The 24680-nt window shown below is 38.8% G+C and overlaps 1 protein-coding gene across 6 annotated transcripts in view; it reads right to left on the bottom strand.

Annotated features, from left to right (window-relative positions):
- Window positions 1-24680, bottom strand: part of tnikb (TRAF2 and NCK interacting kinase b) — a 60926-nt gene that overhangs the window by 5654 nt on the left and 30592 nt on the right. For 2 of the 6 annotated variants that reach the window (XM_065258424.1, XM_065258421.1), the window contains exons 5-29: window positions 22509-22619; window positions 22331-22421; window positions 19043-19173; window positions 18752-18806; window positions 18595-18673; window positions 17496-17671; window positions 16126-16192; window positions 15846-16044; window positions 14497-14613; window positions 12362-12448; window positions 11785-11982; window positions 11007-11372; window positions 9933-10097; window positions 9600-9845; window positions 9385-9494; window positions 8879-8997; window positions 8680-8777; window positions 6008-6189; window positions 4401-4509; window positions 3934-4086; window positions 2722-2818; window positions 1391-1573; window positions 979-1122; window positions 760-894; window positions 198-298 (exon numbers count right to left, since the gene is read on the bottom strand). In XM_065258424.1, coding sequence (XP_065114496.1) covers window positions 198-298; window positions 760-894; window positions 979-1122; window positions 1391-1573; window positions 2722-2818; window positions 3934-4086; window positions 4401-4509; window positions 6008-6189; window positions 8680-8777; window positions 8879-8997; window positions 9385-9494; window positions 9600-9845; window positions 9933-10097; window positions 11007-11372; window positions 11785-11982; window positions 12362-12448; window positions 14497-14613; window positions 15846-16044; window positions 16126-16192; window positions 17496-17671; window positions 18595-18673; window positions 18752-18806; window positions 19043-19173; window positions 22331-22421; window positions 22509-22619 — 3519 coding nt within the window. The remainder of the gene's footprint in view (window positions 1-197; window positions 299-759; window positions 895-978; window positions 1123-1390; window positions 1574-2721; window positions 2819-3933; window positions 4087-4400; window positions 4510-6007; window positions 6190-8679; window positions 8778-8878; window positions 8998-9384; window positions 9495-9599; window positions 9846-9932; window positions 10098-11006; window positions 11373-11784; window positions 11983-12361; window positions 12449-14496; window positions 14614-15845; window positions 16045-16125; window positions 16193-17495; window positions 17672-18594; window positions 18674-18751; window positions 18807-19042; window positions 19174-22330; window positions 22422-22508; window positions 22620-24680) is intronic. The other 4 variants (XM_065258422.1, XM_065258426.1, XM_065258423.1 and 1 more) reach the window with 4 other exon arrangements.

Below are 24680 nucleotides of genomic sequence, written 5' to 3' on the forward strand. Positions count from 1 at the left end.
GTGTTATAATTCTCTGAACACTCACGGCGGAAGGACAAAAATAGCTACTTAATTTGCACATTTTGTGCCAGCCTGCCAGGTTGAAGTCTACAACCTACTTTCTTTTAAACTAATGCAATTTAATACAAAAAGATTGCACAGCTGCTCTTCCTAAAAGGGGGTAAAAGGGGTCTATCTGGACCAGACCTCTCTCTTACCTTGAAAGCCATAAATTTGTGGTAGGGTTTTGGAGCCCAGGCGTAAATCTCCACTGAATTTTTCAAAGCAATCACCAAGAACTTAATCCTCTCATATTTGACTGTTAAATAAAAAAAAATGTAGATATATTATGCTTTAAAACAGAAGGCATTTTCAGTATCACTATTAGTCGTAGATTAATATATTGGGCCAAGCAAATAGTTGAGGTTAGTAATGTCTAAAAAAAGCAAAAATAATGACTCGTCTCCCATTTGTCATGAGAATTTTTTTTTTTTGGATAGCTGACCAAATAAATACAGCAATGCTAAAAAAGTGCTTAATTTAACTGGGATATCAGTATTTTAACCATAACCAACCAACCATATTGCCTGAAAATGTTTATATAAATTTTTTGTGCATATTTTACTAATGTTTCGACAGCTTTGTATATTTATTATATAACCCATATCGGTTAACCCTTAATAAATACACATTTTAGTGTTTGTTTTGTTTTTCATAAAATTGCATCAATTATTGTAGTATTAAAAAGAGTAATTAGTTAAATGGCCTAAGGTGACATACCGACTTTATAGTGGACACACCCCTCGAGGTCCCCAACCGTAATCCAGCCTTGTTTTTTCTCAACCTCGGGGTCATTGTGAAGTATCCTGTTTCTGAGCCATGACAGGTAATAGACCCTCAGTTTATTCTTTTTACCTGTGAAAGAACAAGAGGAAGAGTGATGATCCGATACCAAATCTGTATGTGACACACAATTAGATTTATTGCAAATGAATTTACCTGATATCGTGACCAGGACATTGAGACCCTCAAGCACATCCATCTGCTGAAAGCGTCGACGGCTGATCAGATTGTAGACTTTCCCCTGTCCACTGCGATCTAATAACATAAGTCCATTCTCCGTTCCTACCAGCAAATTTACACCTACGGGAAACAAACACAGGCATGTGTGATCCAGTCTGTAAAAACCCAGCTACAGTCGTGACGTTTCTACATAAAACCAATGAAAAGAATGAAAATATAACCTTAATATCTTTAATATTGACTTGAGTAGGTTAATGTCAAAAATTGAAATTATTGTTGTTATTATTGCCATGGCTATAAGAACTTTGATAAAAAGGTCACATAAGTATTTGTATCTTAAAAATATGTATGCAAGGTCCGTAAAGCAGCATAACGTGTTTAGACTCACCCCACAATGCCGCACATAGGATCTCGGAGTTGAAACGCTTCTTGTACTTGCGAATTTCCGGGGTGTCAGTGTGGGGCCGGATATTGGTGGGATTGACATTGACGACGGAAATTTTCCGTGCCTCGTTCAGCCGAGCTTGTTCCTGTTCCTGCTCGTGCCGCAGGAGTTCATCCGCAAAATGAGCTGCATACAATAAATGGGACAGCCAAACGTTCGTATGAAATAACGAACAGAAAAAAAGACCACACATGTAAAAGGTACAAAATCTTATATGTTCTTAACTCTTTCTCCGCCATTGACGGGAAAAGTAAACTCTCTCATCAATTATGTAAAATGCTTCCCTGCCAATAAAGAGTTTTTACAGCAATCCATATTTCCGCTATTATCGACTAGGTGGCGCTCTTATCCTACTTATAAAACACTAAAGCATTCATTGGTTTTTCATCATTCGAAATCTGATGTAACCTTTAGTGAAAATTATAAAAAATGGCGCTGGCTGGCAACTTAAAAAAAAAGTGGCAAAAGAGTAAAAACAAGTTTATGGGCAGGTCTACAGTTTGCACGTCATTATTGAAGCAAAGGTAAATAGCAGTGGCACATTGTTAAAAAAAATTTGTTGGTTCAACTTAAAGTAAGTTACTTGGTTTCCTTAAAAATTTTTGTTAATTCAACCTAAAAATATTAGTTAACTCAAAAAAGTTGTGTTAAAATAGTTGGCAACTAATATTTTTCTCAATTAAATAGACACTCCACTTTTTAAAAACTATGCTAATTTTCCAGCTCCCCTTGGGTTAAACATTAGATTTTTACCATTTTGTAATCCATTCAGATGATCTCCGGGTCTGGCGCTAGCACTTTTAGCATAGCTTAGCATAATCCATTGAATCTGATTAGACCATTAACATCATGCTCAAAAAGTTTAAATATTTTTCCCATTTTCCCAATTTTCTAGGCCGATATGGCTATGAACTATACTCTCATTCTGGCGTAATAATCAAGGACTTTGCTGCCGTAACATGGCTGCAGGAGGCGCAATATTACGCAGTGCCTGAAAATAGTCCCCTGCTATTGAACATTACCAAGGCGACTATTTTCGGCTGCTGCGTAATATCATTTCGCTGCTACACCCATGGCTATGCTAAAAGTGGTAATGCCAAACCTGGAGATCAGTTGAATGGATTCCAAAATGGTAAGAATCAAACGTTTAACTCTGGGGAGCCGGAAAATTTGCATATTTTCAAAAAAGTGGAGTGTCCCTTTAATGCAACAAGGTAACTTGCTTTTTAAAGTTTATATTTTTTTCAAAAGTGTAGGTATATAAGTTAGCCTACCTGAGGCAGGGTTATCTTCATCATCTGGGGATGTCTGATACACTCTTGGGTCCACAAAAGGAGTGAAGGAGGCTTTGGATCCGCTCCCCATCCCAAACTGCCAATATCGAAAAATCAGCATTTTGGAGAAACAAGCATCCACACAGCATGCAAACTTAGAGGTCCATTATATCTTTAAACGCTCACGCTGATTGACTATGTTAGGAACAGCGTACTAGCCTACAACTATTACTATTACCATTTCTGCATTATAGTATGCATTAGGGCTGGGCGATATTCGCCTAAATTCATATGAGATGTCAAGATCACCTTTATTAAAACAGCATATGAAAAAACTTAAATCATAGATGAGGGCTTTCTCCCTTTTTGAAAATGTACACCTGCACAACATGGACGGTTCTTATGTCTGACCACAGTGTTTTTCGGTTGCAAATGAGGGTCAGACCATAGATGGTTTTGTCTTTTCCATATCGCTACGGGAAAAGACAAATATTTCCAAAACTCGAAATATTGCCCAGCCCTATTGTGTGTACTGCGCAAACTGTGCCAATATGACTTTGTATTTGCAAATCTGTGTAGTATACGACAGAGCACAGTGGATAAAAGCCTGTATCCCACAATGCAATGTGCTTGACCTTTCAATTTCCACATCGTGAAGAACTAACAGACTAGAGACATACTTTATATCTTCTTTTTAAGCATTTTACAATTTGAAACTATAAAACAACACGTTAATCTGGATAAAATTAAAGTATATGCATACTGTGCAGTCTATAGATTAAGATGTAAGCCAGTGCTTTATACCAAACATAGCCATTTGTACTAAATATATTTCTAGCATTAACTAATCAAACATGCACGCATGTCTACAGTTGATACGTGTGTTAGCAGAAAAAGCAATTAAGCAGCAAAAGACGGACATTTAAAAGGGCAAAATGTTACATAGTGAAAAGCATCTTATTTAAAGGGTACTCTGTTCGAATATCTCATATATGTAAGCTTAAATGACAGCAAATTAAATACTAAAAGCATGAGAACAAAGTGGCAAAAATGGAAAACAAACTTAAAATAAATGTGAGTTTTTGGGCTTTTTGAAATTACAGCCATAGGACACAGCCAGAAAAATTGAACAGGGATTGATTAGATGTTTCAGGTTAGAAATTTTAAGGTTTGGGGTGCAAAGTGGCTCCACCAGGCTTTTTCGTCACCTACTTCAGCCACAGAGTCCAGGTCCTGCCCACTAGATTGCCGCCCAGTGTCAGGCGTGGCCGAGGGGGAGTGGCTTTGCCGTACTAGATCAGGCAGATTGAAGTTACCGGGGAAACCATTGCGCTCGGCATGACCGAGCTTTCTTTCCCCAAGCTTCTGCAGAGAGGAACAGAGAGAAGAGTAGGGGCTACACTACTGCAATGCCCTTGAACCCAAACCCACGTCTATGCCGCCTTGCAGAGACTTTTGGAAAAACGCACAGCAAGTGCCTCTGTCGGCGAGCGTTTAGCAAATTTTTGGGGAAAATTCAGAAGCAAGGATGATGATGATAAAAATATAAGCAAAATATCTAGCTAATCAAAAAAATAAAAACATGAATCAGTAAACTGAAAAGAGAAACAAAATCATGGCACAATAAATGAATGAGTTTAAGAGGTTTGGCTAACAGAAGAGGAACCTGACGAGTATACCTCTCGCATCATCAGGGAGCTGTCTTGTGAATTTTTGCCAAATGAATCATTGGGATGAAAATCTTCCTGGTTGCCCAATGAGTCATTGCCACTCTGGCCAGCAGAAGGCCTGTTGGGAAAAAAGGAAAATGGTAACACATTACCTGGTTTTGATTAAACTTCTGTAAAAAAAGATCTTAATTTTCTTTTCTGTGTTGACCTTACTATCGAAAGAAGAGTTTGGGACAGTACTGTTTTAAAAAAAATATACAATAACCTTTAGTCAACGTCACACCCACCTAATATATAAAATATTTACATATTTTTTTAAACTTAAAGACTGTGAACACTGTATTGTTTCTTAAAAATGCAATGTACGATTTTTATTTAAAAAAAAAATCGTACAAGATTCATGGCAATTGTTTAATTTGGAGTTAACATCCCGATTCCTGACCACTAGATAGCATTCATCTTATCTCATCTTAGCGCTGCAAACCAAGTGCTCTTTCGCCATACAATATACTTCTCATTTTTTATCCGCTTAAAAAAAAAACGCCACATTTTGTTTTGTGTCACCATACTTGTATAACTACTCTTGTAACAGTCTTTAAATTGGGAAACATGGAAGTGTATGGTGGCTTCTTAATTTATCCCTGTTTGGATCCTAAGGAAATGAATGGGGCTAGGCTAAATGCTAACACATTCACGGTGCGCTGTACAAAGATTAAGTGCACGCATTGAATAAAGATAGGTATGTATTAATTTGTCTAAATTGAGGTAAGAACACAGTAAAATATTGAAAAACTGTGGTGTTTTCCTTTAAACAGTGACAGGAGGTACTCGCATAGGAGTGCGCCACAAATAGTTTTTGCTACGATTTGCATATGGTGGTGCGTTCTCAATAGCAGCATTCCTAAAATTATATCCTATTATATTATGAAAATAGAAAATATCCATATATATTGCTAAGCTTTACAGTATTAGAAAGTAGCGCAACACAGTGTATTGTAACCCATGTATTGTGATATTCTTACCAATACAAAGGCCTAAACTTGTTCAATATACCCCTGAACTGAATCTAAATTGTATAACAGGATCTTTTAAGATCTCTGATCATTTAAGATCTTATCAATATTGTTGGTCTACATTTTAGAAAGATATTTTAAATATAAATATTAGCACAACTTCTAACAACATAACTGCATTGGCGCAAACAGCAATGACTGACACATACACCTCAAAGCTAACAAACTCTTTTTGTAAACACTTTGGCATTTAACTCACAAAATTAAAGAGCATATATGTTTTGCGAGAACATGCATTTTGCATAAATTGAGGCAACCAAATTAATTAAAAGGTCGCGTTTAATGACGTCAGTTTTTTGACTAAACTCAGCCCACATGAATACGTCCTATCGAATCACAACATACTAAACTAGCTACACAATCAGAACAAGGAAGACATCAGCCTGTTTTGAGCACACTGAAAACAGCGCTTTAAGTAAATTATGTGAAAAATAACGTTTTTTTACACGTGAAACATGAATGCATGTTATATTGCGCACTGTAAATACAAACAAAGCTTCAAAAACACAGAAAGAATGGGACCTTTAAAACTGAAATGCTTACATGATACGAGGAATATCGCTAACTGGCACTGTCCCATCGTGGGCCCCGCCTTCTCCATCCTCTTCCTCGCTGCTCTCAGAATCTTCACTGGACGACGAGTAATCAGTCACCTTCCTGGGTGGGCGATTGGTGTCTTCATTGGTTCGAAGCTCTCGGAGTTCTTTGGCCAGAGCAGTGAGGTCCTTCAGGGAGCGGCAGGGGGAGAAAGATACAAAAAACCTGTGTGAGGTTTCATTCATTCCTTCATATTAAACAAACAATTCACCCGATATAAAGTATTTTACTTCAGTTTTAAACTTAAAGGGATAGTTCACCCAAAAATGAAAATTCTGTCATCATTTTCTCATCCTCATGAGAAAAAAATAAGAAGACATTTTAATAAATGATGGTAAGCACAGGGCTAATTGTAACAATTGACTTCTATATTAGATGGGTACCGTCAACTGTGCGCTTACAATCATTTATCAAAATATCTTCTTTATCATTTATCACAATACTTCCAAAATATTTGTTTTCCTACTATGGAAGTCAGTAGTTACAATCAGCTGTGTGCTTACAATCATTTATCAAAATATATCTTATTTTGTGTTCATCAGAAAAAAGAAATTCATACAGGATGAAAAAATGATGGCCAAATTTTCATTTTTGGGTAAACTATCCCATTAAAAACTGAAAAGCATACACTACATTGAATTGTTAGTAATGGATTAAATTTTGCTCTGAGCAATAAGGTCACGTAAAGGCACCGCTGAGGCTTCAAGGCTTGTTACGAACAAAATAAGTAAGCAATACATTCCAAAATTAACTTTTAAAATGTCTGCCATCATTTCAAAGAAATGATGCACATCTGCATAAACCAGCACGTGCACAGGAGAACAGAAAAAGAATTAGGGGTCGTTCCCGAGGCCTGTGCCCTGCATGCAGGAGGGTTAGTAGGAATCGAGTATTTCAGCTCTTTGTCCGTCTTACCAGCTCCTCCTGTCGGCAGACCACCAGGCAGCCAAATAGAGAGACAATGACACTGAGCAACCAGAATTCAACTACTACAATCTGCTATAGTTACTACTGCATGAGTAAATCAACTTGCTAATCCCTTAAAAATTATGGTGTTAATATGGTCAACTACTTGGTTTGTCCCTTAATATCTGTAAACTATGCAATTGAATGACTATTAAACTCTCAAAGTACATTCACAAGCAACCATCAGGCATCCCCTTTTTCAGACCTAGACCAGCTGTTGCTTAGGTAACGGTGAAAACTCTGAATGGCGTGAAGGATTTCTGACACTGTGAAGACTGTGACAAATTGGTGTGATGGAGAAATATGTGGCTAATGACGGTGACTGACACGACGTCTGAAGCTTTGAAAGAGAGCGACAGACAGAAAGATCAGAAGAGAGTTTAGGAATGAGAGGCGGCGCGAAATATTGATGAGAGAGACTGAAGACATGAGAAGTGTTTGACAGAAATAGATGAGACAGAGACAGTAAATGAGTAAGAACATAGGCAGAGAGGGATGAAGTGGGCAGATGTCACTAACCTCATCTATGGCTTTTTTATAACCCTGGAGAAGGGGGAATCGAAAACGAAGCGAGCGAATGAATAATTGAGCGGATTAAACAAGATGTTCAATGAAGAAATGGTTATTAAAAAAGCAACTTCCGGTCAAGAAGAGTGAATAATCCATCAAACCAGTGTTGTAGTCGAGTCCAACTCGAGTCCACATCCAGCTTTATCTGGACTCGGTTTTGACTTGGACTTAAAGACCACCTATTTCATTTCTAAAAACAACGTTATTTTGTGTATTTGGATTGATACAATGCGTTTGTGTGGTTTATGGTTCAAAAAACACATTATTTTCCACATACTGTACATTGTTGTAGCTCCAGATTTCACACTTCCTGAAACGTGCAGATTTGAAAAGCTCTGAGTCCCTGATTGGCCAGCTAATCTGTACGTTGTGATTGGCCTGAATATCTCTGGTTTCAGCAGGAAATGTGACACTCCTTACCATGTTTTAAAGATTCGCTCACAATGCAATGCTAACAGGAGTTAACTTACAGGCTGTGAGTCCAAGCGGGAGGAATTATGATAATGTCGGTCTTGTCTACATCACCAATCCGAGGAAGTAAACTGTTGCCTACGATCCGTGTGTTTGTTGTCGTCCAAGAAAGAGATTTACGTTGGAGACGATAACTTGCGTCATCGTTTCCTTTGGGGTTTGTGCCTTTTGCATTTTGTTAACATGTACTAACACACACTTACACGCCAAAAGAAATGTAAAAACGTGAATCGGACAATAGGTGCGCTTTTACACTCTATGTCTATGGTCTTGATTTGGACTCAAGTACAACACTGCATCTAACCTGCTAAAAGGACTAGTACATAGCTGTTTACCCAGCATACTGCATATTGAGCTTTGAATGCTGGTCCTCGGTGTGGGTGGCTTGACCCCACCAACTAAACTTTCTTCGGCTGACCAGCGTCTCCAGAAAGACTGATGGTCAACTGGCTTTATTGCCATTACAGTATGGCACAGTATGTTGGTAAATCCATTTAGATCAGATTGGTTTTATCCTGATCTCAGAAAACAGTTCTTTAAGAGTTAAAAAATAACTGTAGTACAGTTAAGACTTTGACCATCCCAATTTTGGGAAATAAGTCACTGCTTACCGCTGGTCGGCTGGGTCTGGTCACCTCCCTGTTCTCCTCTTGGGCTTTAGGCTTGGACTCCTGGGACACCGCTGGAGATCCTTCAGGCTTTCCAGACCCTGTCAACCAAATACAGAGTTTGTTTTTTCTGCAGTTCATAGACTAGGGCTGTAATTACAGATAGCACGTTTCAGGTTTATTGTCTCTAGAGGTCTCTCACCTCCCAACCGGTTCCTCTCACTGGAGCCACCCTGAGAACTGGGCGTACTGGAGCTGGATGAACTCCCACTGCTGGTTCTCGGGAGGGCCGACTCGATGGGAATCCGCAGGTCTGGGTTACTATAGAAACATTAGGACACGTGGAAGATGTGGAAATGTTCGTATAAATCACAGTAAGACTTATTAGAAATATGAGACATCAAAACTTTTGGATTGTCAAAAGTCAACTCAAAAGTCTCTCGTTAGTCCATTTATCATCGTGTCTATAAAGTATAGTTGTGACATTACAACTGTGGACTAGTGACACCCATTTATTTAGCTACCTGTTTTACCAAGTTACAGTAAAGCAATTTACAGTATAACTTTTTATAGGATAGATGCTAGCAATACTAACGCCATGACATAATATGCTTTTCCACTTGACAACAGATCAGAATAAAAAGTAAAGAAATCATACATTTATAAAATATCTCAAATTCTAGAAGAGGGACTAGTAAATGTACGTACCTAGCTCGGATCAGATGTGCGCCGGTTCTTGGCCCCAGTCCACCAGGCCCATTACCTGGGGAATTTTTCCTCACCAGCGCAGGTGATATGGAGGTGGTCCTTTGAGGGACCTGAGGATGTAAAATGCAAACCAGATATAACAATACCCCACTATAATTAAGTACTATTTACACATCAATTAATGGACGAAATCAATTTTCATTATATGACACCACCTTTGGTGGGACATCATCTTCTTGTCTCAGCCAGGAGCTGCGGTCAAACTTATCATCTCGACTGGTGATGCGAGGCGGTGGAGCTGGGGTTTCTGACGTGGGGTCAGAGTTCTGACGGGGCATCGGGGGACGGTGTGGAGACACACCCTCCTGGAAGGCTGAGACGCCCTGAGATGACTGATCGTGGAGCGATTGAGATCCAGTCATTGAGGAGCCATGAGACTTCACCGAAACAAGGTGTGCCATCTGAGAGATAGATATGAGGTCAGTTACTAATCGATACATCTGTACTTAGCTGAGATTAGAAGGAAATACCTGAGGTATATCGGATACCTGAGGTTCTACCGTGCGGTGCATTGGGGGCGTTCGGGCCTGCTGTATGCCTCCACTGCTAAAGGACTCGGACCGTGGGGGTAGGGATGGATCGGAAATCCGATTGGCTACTTTGTGCTGAAGAGCTGGAGAACTCTGTCGGTTCATCTTGGAACGCTCTTCAACCTGACAGACAGACAGACTGAGTGTTAGTAGCCATATGACAACAAATCTGTTTCCTCTTTGCTTGAGTATCATAATAATTGAATAATTGGATTAACATGTAATATTGTCAGGTCTACAATATATTTTTGGGTCAAAGTGAATAATCTTTGATTTTGCTAGTTCATTAAAATGACTTAAGCAAAGATTAAACATATTTTGATAATTTAACTCTTAAATATTTTTGAGGTTAAACACCAAAGGGAAAGATTTAGACATATGTTAAATAAGACACAGACTGCGCAGAAGTCCAATTCTGAAATCCCAACATTGAAGAGGCTGAAAATCATGCACCACGTGCGAGCATGTTCAAATATGAAAACATTACAACCATTCCTGAAGTGACAAAACAAGCCTTGTTAGTGAGAAAAAACATGTTCCTCTGAAAATAAAAAAAAAAGATTGGAGAAAGGTTTGGATCTGAAACGACACATCTGCGCCTACTGTGTAAAATACAACCCATTACGCCTCACCATTACAGAGATGTCTGAAGCTACAACACATCCAAACCTCTCCCACCTACCCACAAACCCATGCTTCTCAGTCATAATCTTTTGTTAGGAGAAAAGAAATGACGGGTGAGATCAGAGAGAAGATAACTCAACATTACAGAAAATTAGAGCAAGACGACAGGAAAGGAAGAAGCTGCCGGACGGAAATCCATTTAGATCCCACAAACAAACCTAGACGACGAAACCTGTGAGAATTCATTCACATGAAGAACAAGAGGAGAACAGAAACAAGGCAGCATCCGAAATACGGAGAGTTTTCCACATTCATTTACGGAGTAGAGAGCATGACCAGATCAGGCATCTAGGTCATGACTGAAATGAGATTTAAATCCAGAAAAAGTTCATGCTAACGTAAGCAGACCTTTGAGACAATACTATCTCTTTCTTTTTCAAGCCCTTTGTTGGGGCGGCCAGGACTGTTGCCTCTGGACTCTTTGTCGTGGAGCTGCTGGGCCATCCGAGCTAGCTCGGACGGGTCTGGTTCACAGGAAAGGCGGATTCTGGGAATATTAGGCCCGCTTTTCAGCCTGAGCTGAACCCCAGCCATCTCCATGTCTCGGGATTGAGAAGAAGATGCTGCTGGAAAGGAGGGAGGCCTGGAGGGCTGATAAGGGGGGATCTGGTCAAGTTGGGGGAGCTGGTCGACACGCTTATCTCCGGGCTGGTTAAATGAATGGTGCTTCTTGGGAGGGATTCGAGGGGAGTTACCCTCAGCTCTCTTCATGACCTGCGTTCAGATAAGCATAACAAAAGTATTTATGACCCACAAATCCAAGAATGCAAAGAGGGACGAGTTAAACTGGGGGGCTGATATCCGAAAAGCCTCCGGTGGACAGAAGCTTGTGTTCCAACCTGAAAAATGCTAATGAAACATGAACATAGCATTATATAATGTCTGGTAGAGCTGGTTTAGTTAACTGCAAAGTCTAGTTTGATTTGTGGAGCACTTATTGAATATTTGAATTGTTTGTTAAAGTCCATCCTCAACTTGACTGATGCTTTATTTTAGGATGGACTTGAAAGTCATCCAAGTTATCAAAGACATCTTGCAGTTGACTAACATAACTCTTCTAGACAAATACATGATAAACCTCCACAGATAATACTGACTAACATGGCATTCATGTCTCTCTCTGTACCTCTTTGGCCCAAGCTGGTTTGTCACTGGGATTGACTGAGTCTTTGTAGTGGTACAGTTGTTTTTTGTCACCGGGCCGTGGCTCTTGCTGCTGTTGTTGTTGTTGTTGCAGTGAAACAAGGTACGCCCGCTCCTGCTGCAACTGTCGCTGCAACCGCTCGGCCTGTCGCTGCTCCTCCAACTGCTTCCGCTTATATTCCTACACATAACAGAGATTAAGATGTGAGAAAAATCTGAAAAAGAAAGAGTTTGAGGGATAAAAAGCAGATAATTATGCGGAAAGACTAATTAATATGGAAAAACAAAAGTGGAAGTGAAGGTTTGTGTGTTTTGTTCTTATAAAAATAACCAGAGACTATCAGAAGTTTAAAAGATCAAGTTTCAAACCCTACAGCTGTCTTTGAATATCTGTGAAACTTGGTTCTAATTTTGGTGAACAAAAAACAAACAGAGCTGCTACAGAAATGCCCAAAATCAACATGGTACACCGCAGATGGTACACGAGAGATGCCACGAGAGGAAAGATGAAAAGAATGGATGATGTGAGGTCAGGACTGAAAGGTGAAATTTTAGTTTACCAGGAGGAGAGCCTGTTCTTGGAGGAGCTGCTGTTGTAGGATCTCTAGCTGCCTCTGTTCCTCCTCTAATTGCCGACGGATATACTCCTAACCCCAAAACGCAGCACATCAAGAGAAAAACAAGAAAGATACCAAAGAGAGAAAGAGATACAGTCAGAAGAAAAAGACAAAGCCTTTAAAGTGAGTGGTTACAAGCAAAGCAGAAAGGAAGAAAACCTGATGATCTTACTGTAAAAGTCTACATATTTTCACATACAAATTACCGGAAATGACGATAATCTGAGATTTTGTGTGACTACATCAACACTAATATAGAAGAAATAAAGCAAAAAGACCCAACAGAAAAGATATCTAGACTAGGGCTAGACTAGGATTAATCGTTTTTTTTACGTGGTCGATTTAAAATCGATTCTCAAAGGCCAAGAATCGTTTTTTTAATGAAATAACCTGATCCTGTTTAATTAAGAAATGCAATTGTTCTGACTTTTTCAGAATAAATTTTTCATCTTGCATCAAAATTGTGTTGTATTTAACATAATTGTATGCATTTAAAATTAGAGATGGGTTCTGTTTAAATGTACCCAAGTGTACCTAAAATAAAAGAGTTTAATATTCAGGCTCTTAATTTCTTTCTATTAATTACCCACTTGTAAACTTATGTTCACTGTTCTTTTTTATAAATATAGTATTTGTATTAAATCTATATTCATTGAGTCGAATCGAGAATCGAGCATAAAAATCGATCAGAGAATCCGAATCGATTTGATAGCTTGTGAATCGAAATCGAATCGATCTGGAACATCTGAATCGATACCCAGCCCTAATCTAGACAGATAAAGGGTATGTTAGAAGAAAAATCCCGATTATTGATAGATCATATGCATTTACTAACCCCAGTGTAAAAAGGAAAATTGCCCCACACAACCAAGGAGACAAAGAGAAAAAAAGCAAATGTTTTAATACCAAGTGACAAACTGGGTGTGAATGGCTCATCCATCATTTGGGTCTCAATCATTTCCCTAGCTCCCTAGGTCGTGAATCAGTATATCGTGTACAGGCGCTCGGGCACTGGTAAGGACACTGGCTCACTATACATAGGGACACTTGATGGCTTATTTTCCGGTGACATGCTTATTAAAACAAGAAATCACAACTGATATTTATAAGCATTACGCAAAATGGAAATCTCTCTGATTAATTCTTAAAAAACCTGATTAAAGGAAAGTTTAAAAAAACTTTAATTATTCTGCTTCATGTACAGACATAATAAGTCCAGTAAAAAGGTTGTGCTAGTACAGTATTAAGATTAAATAGATAAAAAAGGAATCTATTTAGTATATAAATATATTAGTAATGGAATTGATGCTTTATTTGATGTTTATTGTACTGTGTTGATTTGCTTTTGGTGAAAAGGACAAGGGTGAAAGAGTAGGGGAGGAGATTGCATGAGGACAGAAATTTGCAATTTAGATTTTATAGTAAACTATAATAAAATGTTTAATAAATGTGATATAGTTAATTTGTTTTTTTTTGGCTAATAGAAGTTCTAAATGGCCAGTAACTTAATTTAGTAACCTAATTGGCTGGTGGGTGAAAAAGTTAATTTCAAACCCTGTTTATGATGAAAAGCACATCATGTTTAGGTATCTCTTATTTATATAAACTGCTAGAAACCATAACCTAAGTTATTAATGGGACATTCCTTATTCGGCACCGACATGCACACACACACACATTCAAGAGACATCCCCCTTCAGTACTGAACAATATTGGGTGTGTTTTAAGTATGCATACTATCCTGCAAAAGATTTCCCACTTGGAGGAAGTGAGTCATAGACTGGAGTGAACGCTTTAATGAAGTATTCAGGCATGTAAGAGTGTGATATGCATATCTGAGTGGACAGATAAACCGGACTGCTTGAAGTGCACATCACATTACACGTATGATTAACAGTAGGGTGCAAAATGATTCAGATTCCCTTGTATTAAGTGAAATGAATTATGGGCTTATTTATAATCACAGAGCCAACTGTGGTGCTCATGCAGGCTATATGATTGACTCCCTGTTCATTTTATTTATACAGACAATTATAGATGCTATCATCTGTCTTTTTTGTGGTTGTGTCCATGCGTACCTGCTCTCTCTCGGCATGCCTTCGCTCCTCCTCCCTCCTTAGCTGCTCCATTTCTTCATAACGCCTCCTCTGCTCTCTCTCCTGCTGTTTTCGGAGCTCCCTATCCCGTCGCTGTTGCTGTGAAAACACAAGCAAAAGTTTTGAGTATAAAACATTTTAGCTACAGCTTCACTTTAACACATGCAGTTCTTCTCGTAACCATTAGGTGGCGGTATAACTAGCATTGTTTTTTAGCTTCCAGTTATGCTGAAGGGCCTTTCAGACAGAAGCGATAGGGAAATGAGACAGCTGACAGTGGAACATCAGGGGGTTGATGTACTGAATGAGAGGTTGACGACCAACCGGGCGACCCGATTCATCACTGCAGGTCCTCTGCTTCCTCCCCTACTGAGAAAACCCTACATCACAAAACGCAAGACTATCTATGCTAGCGTTTGAAGAATTCCCAACAGCCATTCCAAAGATATTGGCTATCCTTGCCGTAGAATGATCATAGGCTTTTTTAAGGGACATTTAAAGGCGGCACTCATCTCTCGGGCCATTACACACACAAAAGAGTACAGGAAGTTTTTTTTTTTTCAAGTGTGACTGAAATTATATACTAAAGCATTCTTTGCCACTTGCACTTTGTACAAGAAAGAAGATCAGTGGGTAAAAGTTTAGTTTAGTGCTAAGTGTTAACCAAAAATGGGTCATAGGTTTGTTTTAATGATGTTGAACCCCCCCCCCCAAAAAAAACTGTTAGTTAGGATTAAAAAATGAAATTTTTTTAAAAGTTATTAAAAAAAAATCGACTTTTCTTGGGCTTATACAATTCATGTTACTATTAATAAAACCTATAAATGTTTAATTTTTATTAACAGTTATTTTACTATAACAATAAACAATTTTGGTACGGTGTCTCAAAATCCATTTGAAAAAAGACATGTCAGGAATAGAAATACTGGAACACACTAAACCGTATAAAAAAAAAATTGAATTGTCTTGTACGTGTACTCAAACCATTAACGAATGCGGATTGCAACAAAATGCAATGCATCTCATGGGTTACATACTACACTCTCCAGTAGGCGCATGTGTGACCCACGTGAACAAAAATCCAGCGGTGCGTGTACAGATTGTACAGATTGTACAAATTGTCGTCACCCGCACTGTTTGCAGACCCTCGCATGTGCGTAAAAACAGAACTAGCTTAACCAACAAAGAACAAGTTGCGGATTACTGCAGTTTTTCTGTAATCAATTATACTATCAATTATTAACGGGTTAATAATCACATGTCTGTTTTACACGCAGCTCATCCATTTATCATCCAGTCTTCTTGCACTTTAATATTCTCCTTTCTCTCACCTCCTCCAGTCTTCTCCTTTGCTCCTTTTGCTCCTCGATTCGTTTCTGTCTCTCTGCCAAAAGTTGCCGCTTGTGTTCCTCATTCTGTTGCTGTTCTAGCTGTTGTCTCCTCAGTGCCTCCGAACGCTCCTTATTGGCCAGTTGCAGGCGCAGGAAGTCCCGCCTCAGGGTCGACTCACCCGGGATGTTTATAATGGAGCTGTGAGGAAGACACGAGCTATCTGTTATATATTTCCTTAAAAAAATACAAACGTGTATGCGAGTTTGCGTGTCCACGTACCTTGGCTCTCCTATATCTCGCTCTTCTTCCTCCTCTTCACTTCCACTGTATTCGTATTCAGTCTCATCTGAAAGAAAGACGACCAGTGAGGAGCATGTACTTAAAATCAAAGATTAAAAGATTATGGGGCACTTTCCCAGGACAGGGTTTAGATTAATCCAGGACTAGGCCTTAATTATATCAGGACTTTTAAGTAGTTTTTACAAACATACCTTACAATAAACATCACTGGTGTGCAACTCGAGACAAAACAATGAGACTAATACATGTTAATATATAGGGGTGTAACAATACATTTATATGGATCGATTTTATTTCTAACAATCTGATGCATCAGTGCCACACGTAAAAAATCGATGAGGTACCTTTATTTTGACACTCTCCACATTCCATCTACGCATTTCCGCAAAAGCGTGCATTTTTGTTTATTTTCATCTGCTAGTGTCCACTTTATTTTTTTAGATTAATTTATTTTTTTAAATTTAATTTATTTTTCTAAAACTACCTCAGTGATTTTCACTATTGCACATTTTGGCACAAAATACTGAAAGACTCTGACTGTTGCCATCATAAGCTTGATTTTATGTGTCCTCAAAATTTTTTTTTTATTATTTAAAAAAAGTGTATTTTTGTTAGTTTTGAAATTAAACAAAGCTGTTGCGTGATGTGATGTTTGCAAATTCTAGGGTCTCCCACTGATTGACAGGTGGGCGGGGTTTTCTGGGGTGATACGTATAAAAACCCTTGAAACCTCAGCTGGACCTGTAATCGGAAAAAACTTTCCGAAACTTGTACGAACCCTGGCGAAGTGCATTCGGCATAGAAATACTATGTAACATGCCCAACTGCTATTTTGACACTTTGCCTACGTTTAGCATGAGGAAACAACTCTATAACTGTGTTAATAAGTCATAATGCATGAAATACCATTGAACCACCCCTTAAATATTCTAATTGGGGCAGAGATTGTGCAATTTTCAAAGAGTTTAATAAAATTTTCATGTTATACATTTTGGTTGCATTTGTAAGAAAAATGTAACTGCATAACTAGGCACGCAAGATTAAAATATCGTTAAATCAATCAAATCAAATCGTGATCGCATCGAATAAAGTAGAATCGCAATTAACCGTCTAATTTACACCCCTATTAATATATGTTGGTGCAAGATGTTTTTAGCTCTCGTCTGGGACTATGATAAGCCCTGTCCGGTTGATGTCCCCAAAAGATGTATCGTTTAGTATGCCAATATGCTAAAACCACTGATCTGAGATCAGCTCCCAACCTACCGCCCATGTTCTTCACAGAACACCAGCAGCAGAAACTGATCCTAAAACAGCAGGCGCCAAAACAGAAATCTGTAAAAACCCACCTCTCTCTCCCCTCTTCTTCTTGGTCCTGTCGATGTGATCTTTAAGCTGAATTCGGACCTGTCTCTCATTGGGGAGGTCTTTGATGAAGGGATGTTTCATGAGCTGTTCAGTACTCGGTCTCTGATTGTGATTCTTCAACAAACAGCTCTCAATAAACGACTGGAACTTTTTGGACCTGCAAAACGACAATAGGTTTTTTCAACCTGTATCAAAATCTACTGAATGCATCTTTATTGCTTTTACCTAAAGCAAGTCACTGTGCCACTGTATATTATAGCATACAATAAATGTTCTGTGAAGTCCAAAAAAGGATTTTCATGAAACACTTTTCCTAAACCCTACCATATAAAACCCTTGTTCTAGCTAAATATATCACTAATAGATAAGCAGGCCATCCTTCACTACATTTAGGTATTATATTACATTTATGCATCCATCCACTGTCCACTCACAGTGCATTTAATGTATACATTTTATAAGTATGTCTTGAAATCAAACCCACAACTTTTTGTTCTGCTAATGCAATGCTCTAAAAATTGAGCTACAGCAACCATCAGGGTGGGTTTATATTTGCAATGCTATAATACCAGGTGCTTTGATGTAGATGCTTTGTCTATTTATTTAACTTTGAATGCAGAAGGAAACCTCAAACTGCTCTCACAGCAACCAAGCCATAAAGCTAAATCAGGCTGCAAAATATCACATGCAGGTGCTACTTCGCAGCTTTATAAGCGATAGGTGCTGACTGAGCTCTGAAACACCATTTTAAGCAGGGTTAATCTCCCTTTTCACTGTTTTACAAAGCTAAAACCACATTACATTGCACAACACACATTCAAACTTAGCCTCAAATACAACATAATGGGCAGCCACCAAAATATTCATGTAATTTACCGAAATCTGATTAAGATGGGAAAAAAAAAGTGAACAGATTTCCAGTGAATACATTTATTTAAGTGGCCAGACTAAAGGGTCTGATATCTGATGACAAATTGATCTGCATTGGACAGCCATTGTCTGGTGCGCTAATATAACTGTATAATGATGAGGGATTGTGCCTTTATAAATAAATTACAATGAGGGATGTTTGACTCTCACCATTTCTTGGACTTGAGTCGGGGCGCTGGGTTTCTGGGTATGAGGAAGAGAGCACGCATGGGATGCATGTCACACAGTGCTAAGAGGAAAGATTAGCATTGGTCAATCACTGTGTTCATGAGATTAATCGTTTGTTATACATCTGTAGTGGACTTACGAGGGGCTCCTTCTGCCATTTCAATGGCCGTAATTCCTAGAGACCACAGGTCGCTCTGTAACAAAATGAACAGAAGTGTATACGGTAATATTTTTCCACCCAAACAAAGATTTTTGTATTGGGATTTGTAATCCAGGTTCAATTCAAGTAAAACTCAACAGCCCAACACAAATGCTATGGTGTGAGCTTAACTTGCACTGAACCCAGAACATTCATTTGAACCAAACGAAAAAAGCAATCAGCAGTTGTGACAAGAAAAGTAACTGTGCAATTGAGCGACACTTGATATACCTTAAAGTCATAAGTGGCATCAGGGTTCTCATCACAGGCTATAACCTCTGGAGCCATCCAATATGGCGTGCCAATAAACGTGTTTCTTCTGCCAACGGTGCGGTCCAACTGTGCACTCACGCCGAAATCAACTGTTGAAAACACACACAGACCGGGATGACTTGGCTTTAATGCATCTGCGTGCTGTAAGGAGTGAAGAGGTCTTTGATGAAGCACACGCTGCCATCTGCCTCTATGCCACCCTTCCCTCACCACCCGCAGGCAATGTTGTCATAGCAACCGACCCGAACCATCTCTCGAACTCATTGACAAGCCCTAATAACTACGAGCAGGACCGCAGGAGCCCTGACAAGAGCCACTTTGAAACTGTTGGTTACTAGCTCAAAGCTACATTGCACAGGATATGTTGAGTAAGGTTTATTTGGGGTGCTGTCTCTTTAAGACCGAATGCAGGCAAGATCCAATACACTGAACTCTCTTCTAACATTTAGGCTACTTTAGACATAACTGACTATATTTATGAAGATAATCGCGGCACTTTGAGAATTTTCAAGGGCAAGAGAAGTATCAAGGGCAAGAAAAAATTAAAGGATTAGTCAATTTTCTTAAAAAAAAAAAAAATCCAGATAATTTACTTACCACCATGTCATCCAAAATGTTGATGTCTTTCTTTGTTCAGTCGAGAAGAAATTATGTTTTTTGAGGAAAACTTTACAGGATTTTTCTCTTTTAATTGGACTTCAATGGACACCTACACGTAACAGTTTTAATGCAGTTTAAAATTTTAGTTTCAAAGGACTCTAAACGATCCCAAACGAGGCATAAGGGTCTTATCTAGTGAAACGATTGTCATTTTTGACAAGAAAAATAAAAAATATGCACTTTTTTTAAACCACAACTTTTCTTCTTCCTCCGGCTCTGTGACGAGTCAGCGCGACCTCACGTAATTGCGTAATGAAGTCTAAAGGTCACGTGTTACATACATGAAACGTACATTTGCAGACAATTTTAAACAATAAACTGACACAAAGACATTAATTAATATCATTCCACATACAACAACGTCAGAGCAGTCTTTTTTCTCCACACTTGTAAACATTGGGGCGTAGTTGCGCATACATCATCCGTGACCTCTTGACGTGATGACGTATTGCGTGAGGTCGAGATGGCATGTCACAGGACCGGAGATAGACGAGAAGTTGTGGTTTAAAAGTAAATTTTTTTTCTTTTTCTTTTCAAAAATGACAATCGTTTCGCTAGATAAGACCCTTATGCCTCGTTTGGGATCGTTTAGAGTCCTTTGAAACTAAAATTTTAAACTGCATTAAAACTGTTAAGTGTTGGGCTCCATTAAAGTCCATTAAAATTAGAAAAATCCTGGAATGTTTTCCTCAAAAAAAGGAAGTTTTCCTCTTCTCGACTGAACAAAGAAAGACATCAACATTTTGGATGACATGGTGGTGAGTAAATTATCTGGATTTATTTGTTTTTCTTCTTGACTAATCCTTTAACTCTGTATTTTTGCAATGTCTGAACCATTTGCATGAATACGAGATGTCTTGAGATACGGCTTTGTGCTTTGAATCTACTCATACACACATTTTCTCAAACAGCATGTGTAACAATTTCGATCAACATCAAGTCACAACCTCGAACTTTGAATAAAATTTTTTTTATCTTCGCCACGCCCCCCTGTCACGTCCGGTCGGCTTGCCAAGTGGGAAAAAAACATGTGTTGAGTGCTGCGAGTCAACCTTCTCTAACTTCGCTAACTACAGCCAGTTAAAAGATAACATGGCAGATGCAGGAGACACCACGCCAGCTGCTCTTTACCATTACATGGGAAACAAAAAAGCACGCATCTCCCGCCTTCAGCTGAACTCAGAGTGTGCGACCGCGCTTGCACAACAGAACGGCGTCTGACAAAACCGGTCGTTACTCTGAACTGAGACCCGTTTAACTTCACAACAACTAATTTCAGTTGCTTACAGCAATGCTAAAGAGTTTTTGCTCTTTGCTCCCCCGACAGGTTGGAAGCGGAATTGTCTATTACCACTGTCGTAAATAATTTAGCCTACTGAAGCAAAGCTGGCTCTGATTGGATTGTAGGTCTGCCATAAAGCATGTTTTTGTAGTTTTCACTCAAACTACAGGACCGCGACCCAGCGGTTGGAAACTACCTTGGTGCGGTTTTGGCCAATAGAGGGCTGCAAAGCGAAAGTGCTGTTCACCCTATTTCGAGAACTGAAACTTTTTTGGAAACGTTATTTTAAGGTAAAAAAACTCTTTGGTGTTGCTTTAAGAGTTATGAAAATAGCATTTAAACATGACTTATTGGGGTATAGTCTCACAATCTCATCTGACAGTAATAAAAGCGCGTTTTTTAGGTGCAAAATACTCACAGGAATGTTTATCTGACAGGAAGTTTCGTTTTATCAGGTATGTGCGGTTACCATATTTTTCCACTGGCAGCACGACTAACATGGCAGGGCATCTCTGGGTTCAAGGTCAGATATTATATTTCATAAGTCTAGTCTAAAAATGGCATAGCATTTTTTTGTGCTTTAAAAAAAAAGTGAAAACCAAAGATCGAATCGAATCGTGAACCTAGATCGAAATCAAAGATTTGGAGAATCGTGACACCCCTAGTGGAGTAGTGAGTTGTCATCCTTTTTGCGTTGTCTTTTATTGAATATTTAAATTGGCAAAGCCTCAAAACACATGCAAATTATGAACTTTTGTGACTGTGCCAAAGTTGGACCAAAATCCTTCTATATTCTTGTTTATTAATCACAATATTGACTTAATCAAGTTAATACTGAATTATTGTTGTCCATGTAAATGTACTGATTTGTCTACTTGAGAGAAATGCATGTTACTGGAAAAGCTACACTATTTTAAAAACAGCTGAGACATTGTCACACGAGTGGAAAAACATAGTTCAGATTTTAGTATCTCTACTTTTAGTTACTCATTTCTCCCTTGCTAAAAAGACATACATAACATGACTTTCAGGCCAGTTGGGTAAATGCTGTTTAGCGCTTATTGATGCTAATCTACCATCATATCCATGCAACTCACAAACCAAAAAATGAACCGGTGACCAAAAAGCCACTACAAGTATCAGTTGATCAAGGAAATCGGTTTCTGGTTAAACTAGTTAAGAAGCCTGGTAGGTACATCAGCATCCTATGCAGGTCAAAACTCATTCAAAATACAAGCTTCTAAAATCATACCGTTATGACACTACAATTTTTTATTTATATTAGTCAAAGGGTGTGAACTCACCTAGTTTGACCTCCGCATTTTCAGTGAGCAATACGTTCTGACCTTTGATATCACGGTGGATGACCTTATGCTGATGCAAATGGGTCAGGCCCTATAAGAAATAGATCATTCAATGGTTATGCTCATCAATGATGCTAAAATGACACCATCTTATGACCTCTACCACACATATACTCACCCTGAGGATCTCTCTGCAGATGTATGCTGTCCACTCTTCCTTCAGAGAGTTCCCTTTTGTGTTTTTGATCAGGTCTGTCACTGAACCAGCACCACAAAACTCCATCACCAACTATAGACACATACAGGAAACTTAATCAAGCACATGCATGATGAAAATGTTGTTCGCGTCGGGTCCTGATCACACTGTCGGGGCTTATTTCCCGATAACTACCGGCTGCCTCTACATTATCCCTTACTTAATCTTTTTGCATCCCTAATTCAAGGTAACGAAACTCTAAATGTACAAAAAATTTTGGTTGTGTGTGTATGCAGCATTACAAAACACAAAAGGTGCTGCTTATGCAGACAATTTCACACCATGTGACTGTTATAACACCAGAAATGTTTATTCTGCAATTATGCAGCAATTTGCAGCGTTTCACACTTCTGTCCTAATGGCTAATAGACCAGAAGACAGCTACCAGGCTCTACTGTATCTATTTGTAGACACTGTGCTGTTACGCAAGGACAAGGAAACCCATAAATGTGCTATTCAACCAATTAGTGTAAGGAACACAGAGTGCTGCAGAAGTTCAAGTATATTAACAAAAAAACATGCATGCAAGTTTGTTGGTTTTTGAATTACAGTCACTGTGGAAAATCGTTGTTGTGGAAGGAAATATTTGTATAATTTTTTAACACATTTTTGTGCATTTTTCTGTCTTTCTTTTAAATATTCTACAAAGTCATATTTTAAGGTAAATGCATGTATCTTTCCTTAAAGGAACACACAGACTTTTTGGGACTTTAGCTTATTCACCGTATCCACCAGATTTAGATAAATCCATACATGCCATTTTCATCTCCATGCGTGCCTTTACTCTGTCTGACGCACCCACCGCTAGCCTAGCTTAGCACAAAGACTGGAAGTAAGTGGCTCCAGCTAGCATACTGCTCCCAATAAGTGACAAAATAACGCCAACATTTTCCCATTTATGTGTTGTGATTTGTATAGTTAAATAACAAGGTCATATTAGACAGACATCTTTAAACCTTATACATACTGGGAACTATATTCTCTCAAAAAGATGGCTGTTGTTATTTGCATACACTGTGACTATACAAATCACAACACATAAATAGGAAAACGTTGGCGTTATTTTGACACTTATTGGGAGCAGTATGCTAGCTGGAGACATTTACTTCCAGTCTTTGTGCTAAGCTAGGCTAGCGGTGGGTGTGTCAGACAGAGTTAAGGCACGCACAGAGATGAAAAAGGTATGTATGGACATATCTAACTCTGGGGGTACGGTCCCCAAAAAAAGTCCCAAAAAGTCGACGTGTTCCTTTAACAACCAATCTTAGTTCTGCTTTCAATAGGTTTTTATTTGCTCCCAAGACACTCATATAAAAGCGACTCGATTCGCATCAAGAACGCCACTAGCAAAATAAACCTCAATAAATGCATTGCATTTATGTGCAGAACATGATATGTGATTGTCTAGAGGCCCAAAGGAGTATAAATATATCTAGCGTGTTACGACTGCTGAGTTGGCAACACTGTTTTTCCTCTGAAGGAAATTCTTCTCACATGCCCTAGAGTCTAAAATGGGTTGCGCTGACCGCATGTTCTAGTGTGTGTTAGTATATGGTGACAGCACCGCAGTGTCTTAAGCATGTCGCATAGCTTTACATTACAGGGCAAAAACAACAACAAGAGCTCACCACAGAGGAAATGAGATGCTAACATTCAGTGCACAGAGTTGGAAACAATAGGGCCTGGGCAATTTTGTACAATGTGAGCCGTGAGTATCGGATCGGTAATTGCTACTATTTGCCTATATGTAAAGCTACAAGCTATTCATAATTTACAGTAATTAAGCTATATTCATGTAGTCACACTTTAAAAAAAATATTGTGTTATTCTCAAAGCGTAGGGTTAAAAAGGGACAAACCCGACGGGTTGTAGTTCAATCTATGCTGGGTTGTTTTAACCCATTGTTGGTTCAAATATAAACACTTTCTAGGTGAAGTTATCACAATGACTGAGTTTGTCCCTTTAAGACCCAATGCTGGGTTGAAAATAACCCAGCATTTATGAGAATGTAACTAGAAACACAAAAGTACCCATCAATATGTTACTTAAGATAAAGACCTGGGCCCGGTTCCCCAAAACGTTCTTATCGCTAAG

Source organism: Paramisgurnus dabryanus, chromosome 22 (genome assembly GCF_030506205.2).
Source record: "Paramisgurnus dabryanus chromosome 22, PD_genome_1.1, whole genome shotgun sequence".
Taxonomy (NCBI): domain Eukaryota; kingdom Metazoa; phylum Chordata; class Actinopteri; order Cypriniformes; family Cobitidae; genus Paramisgurnus; species Paramisgurnus dabryanus.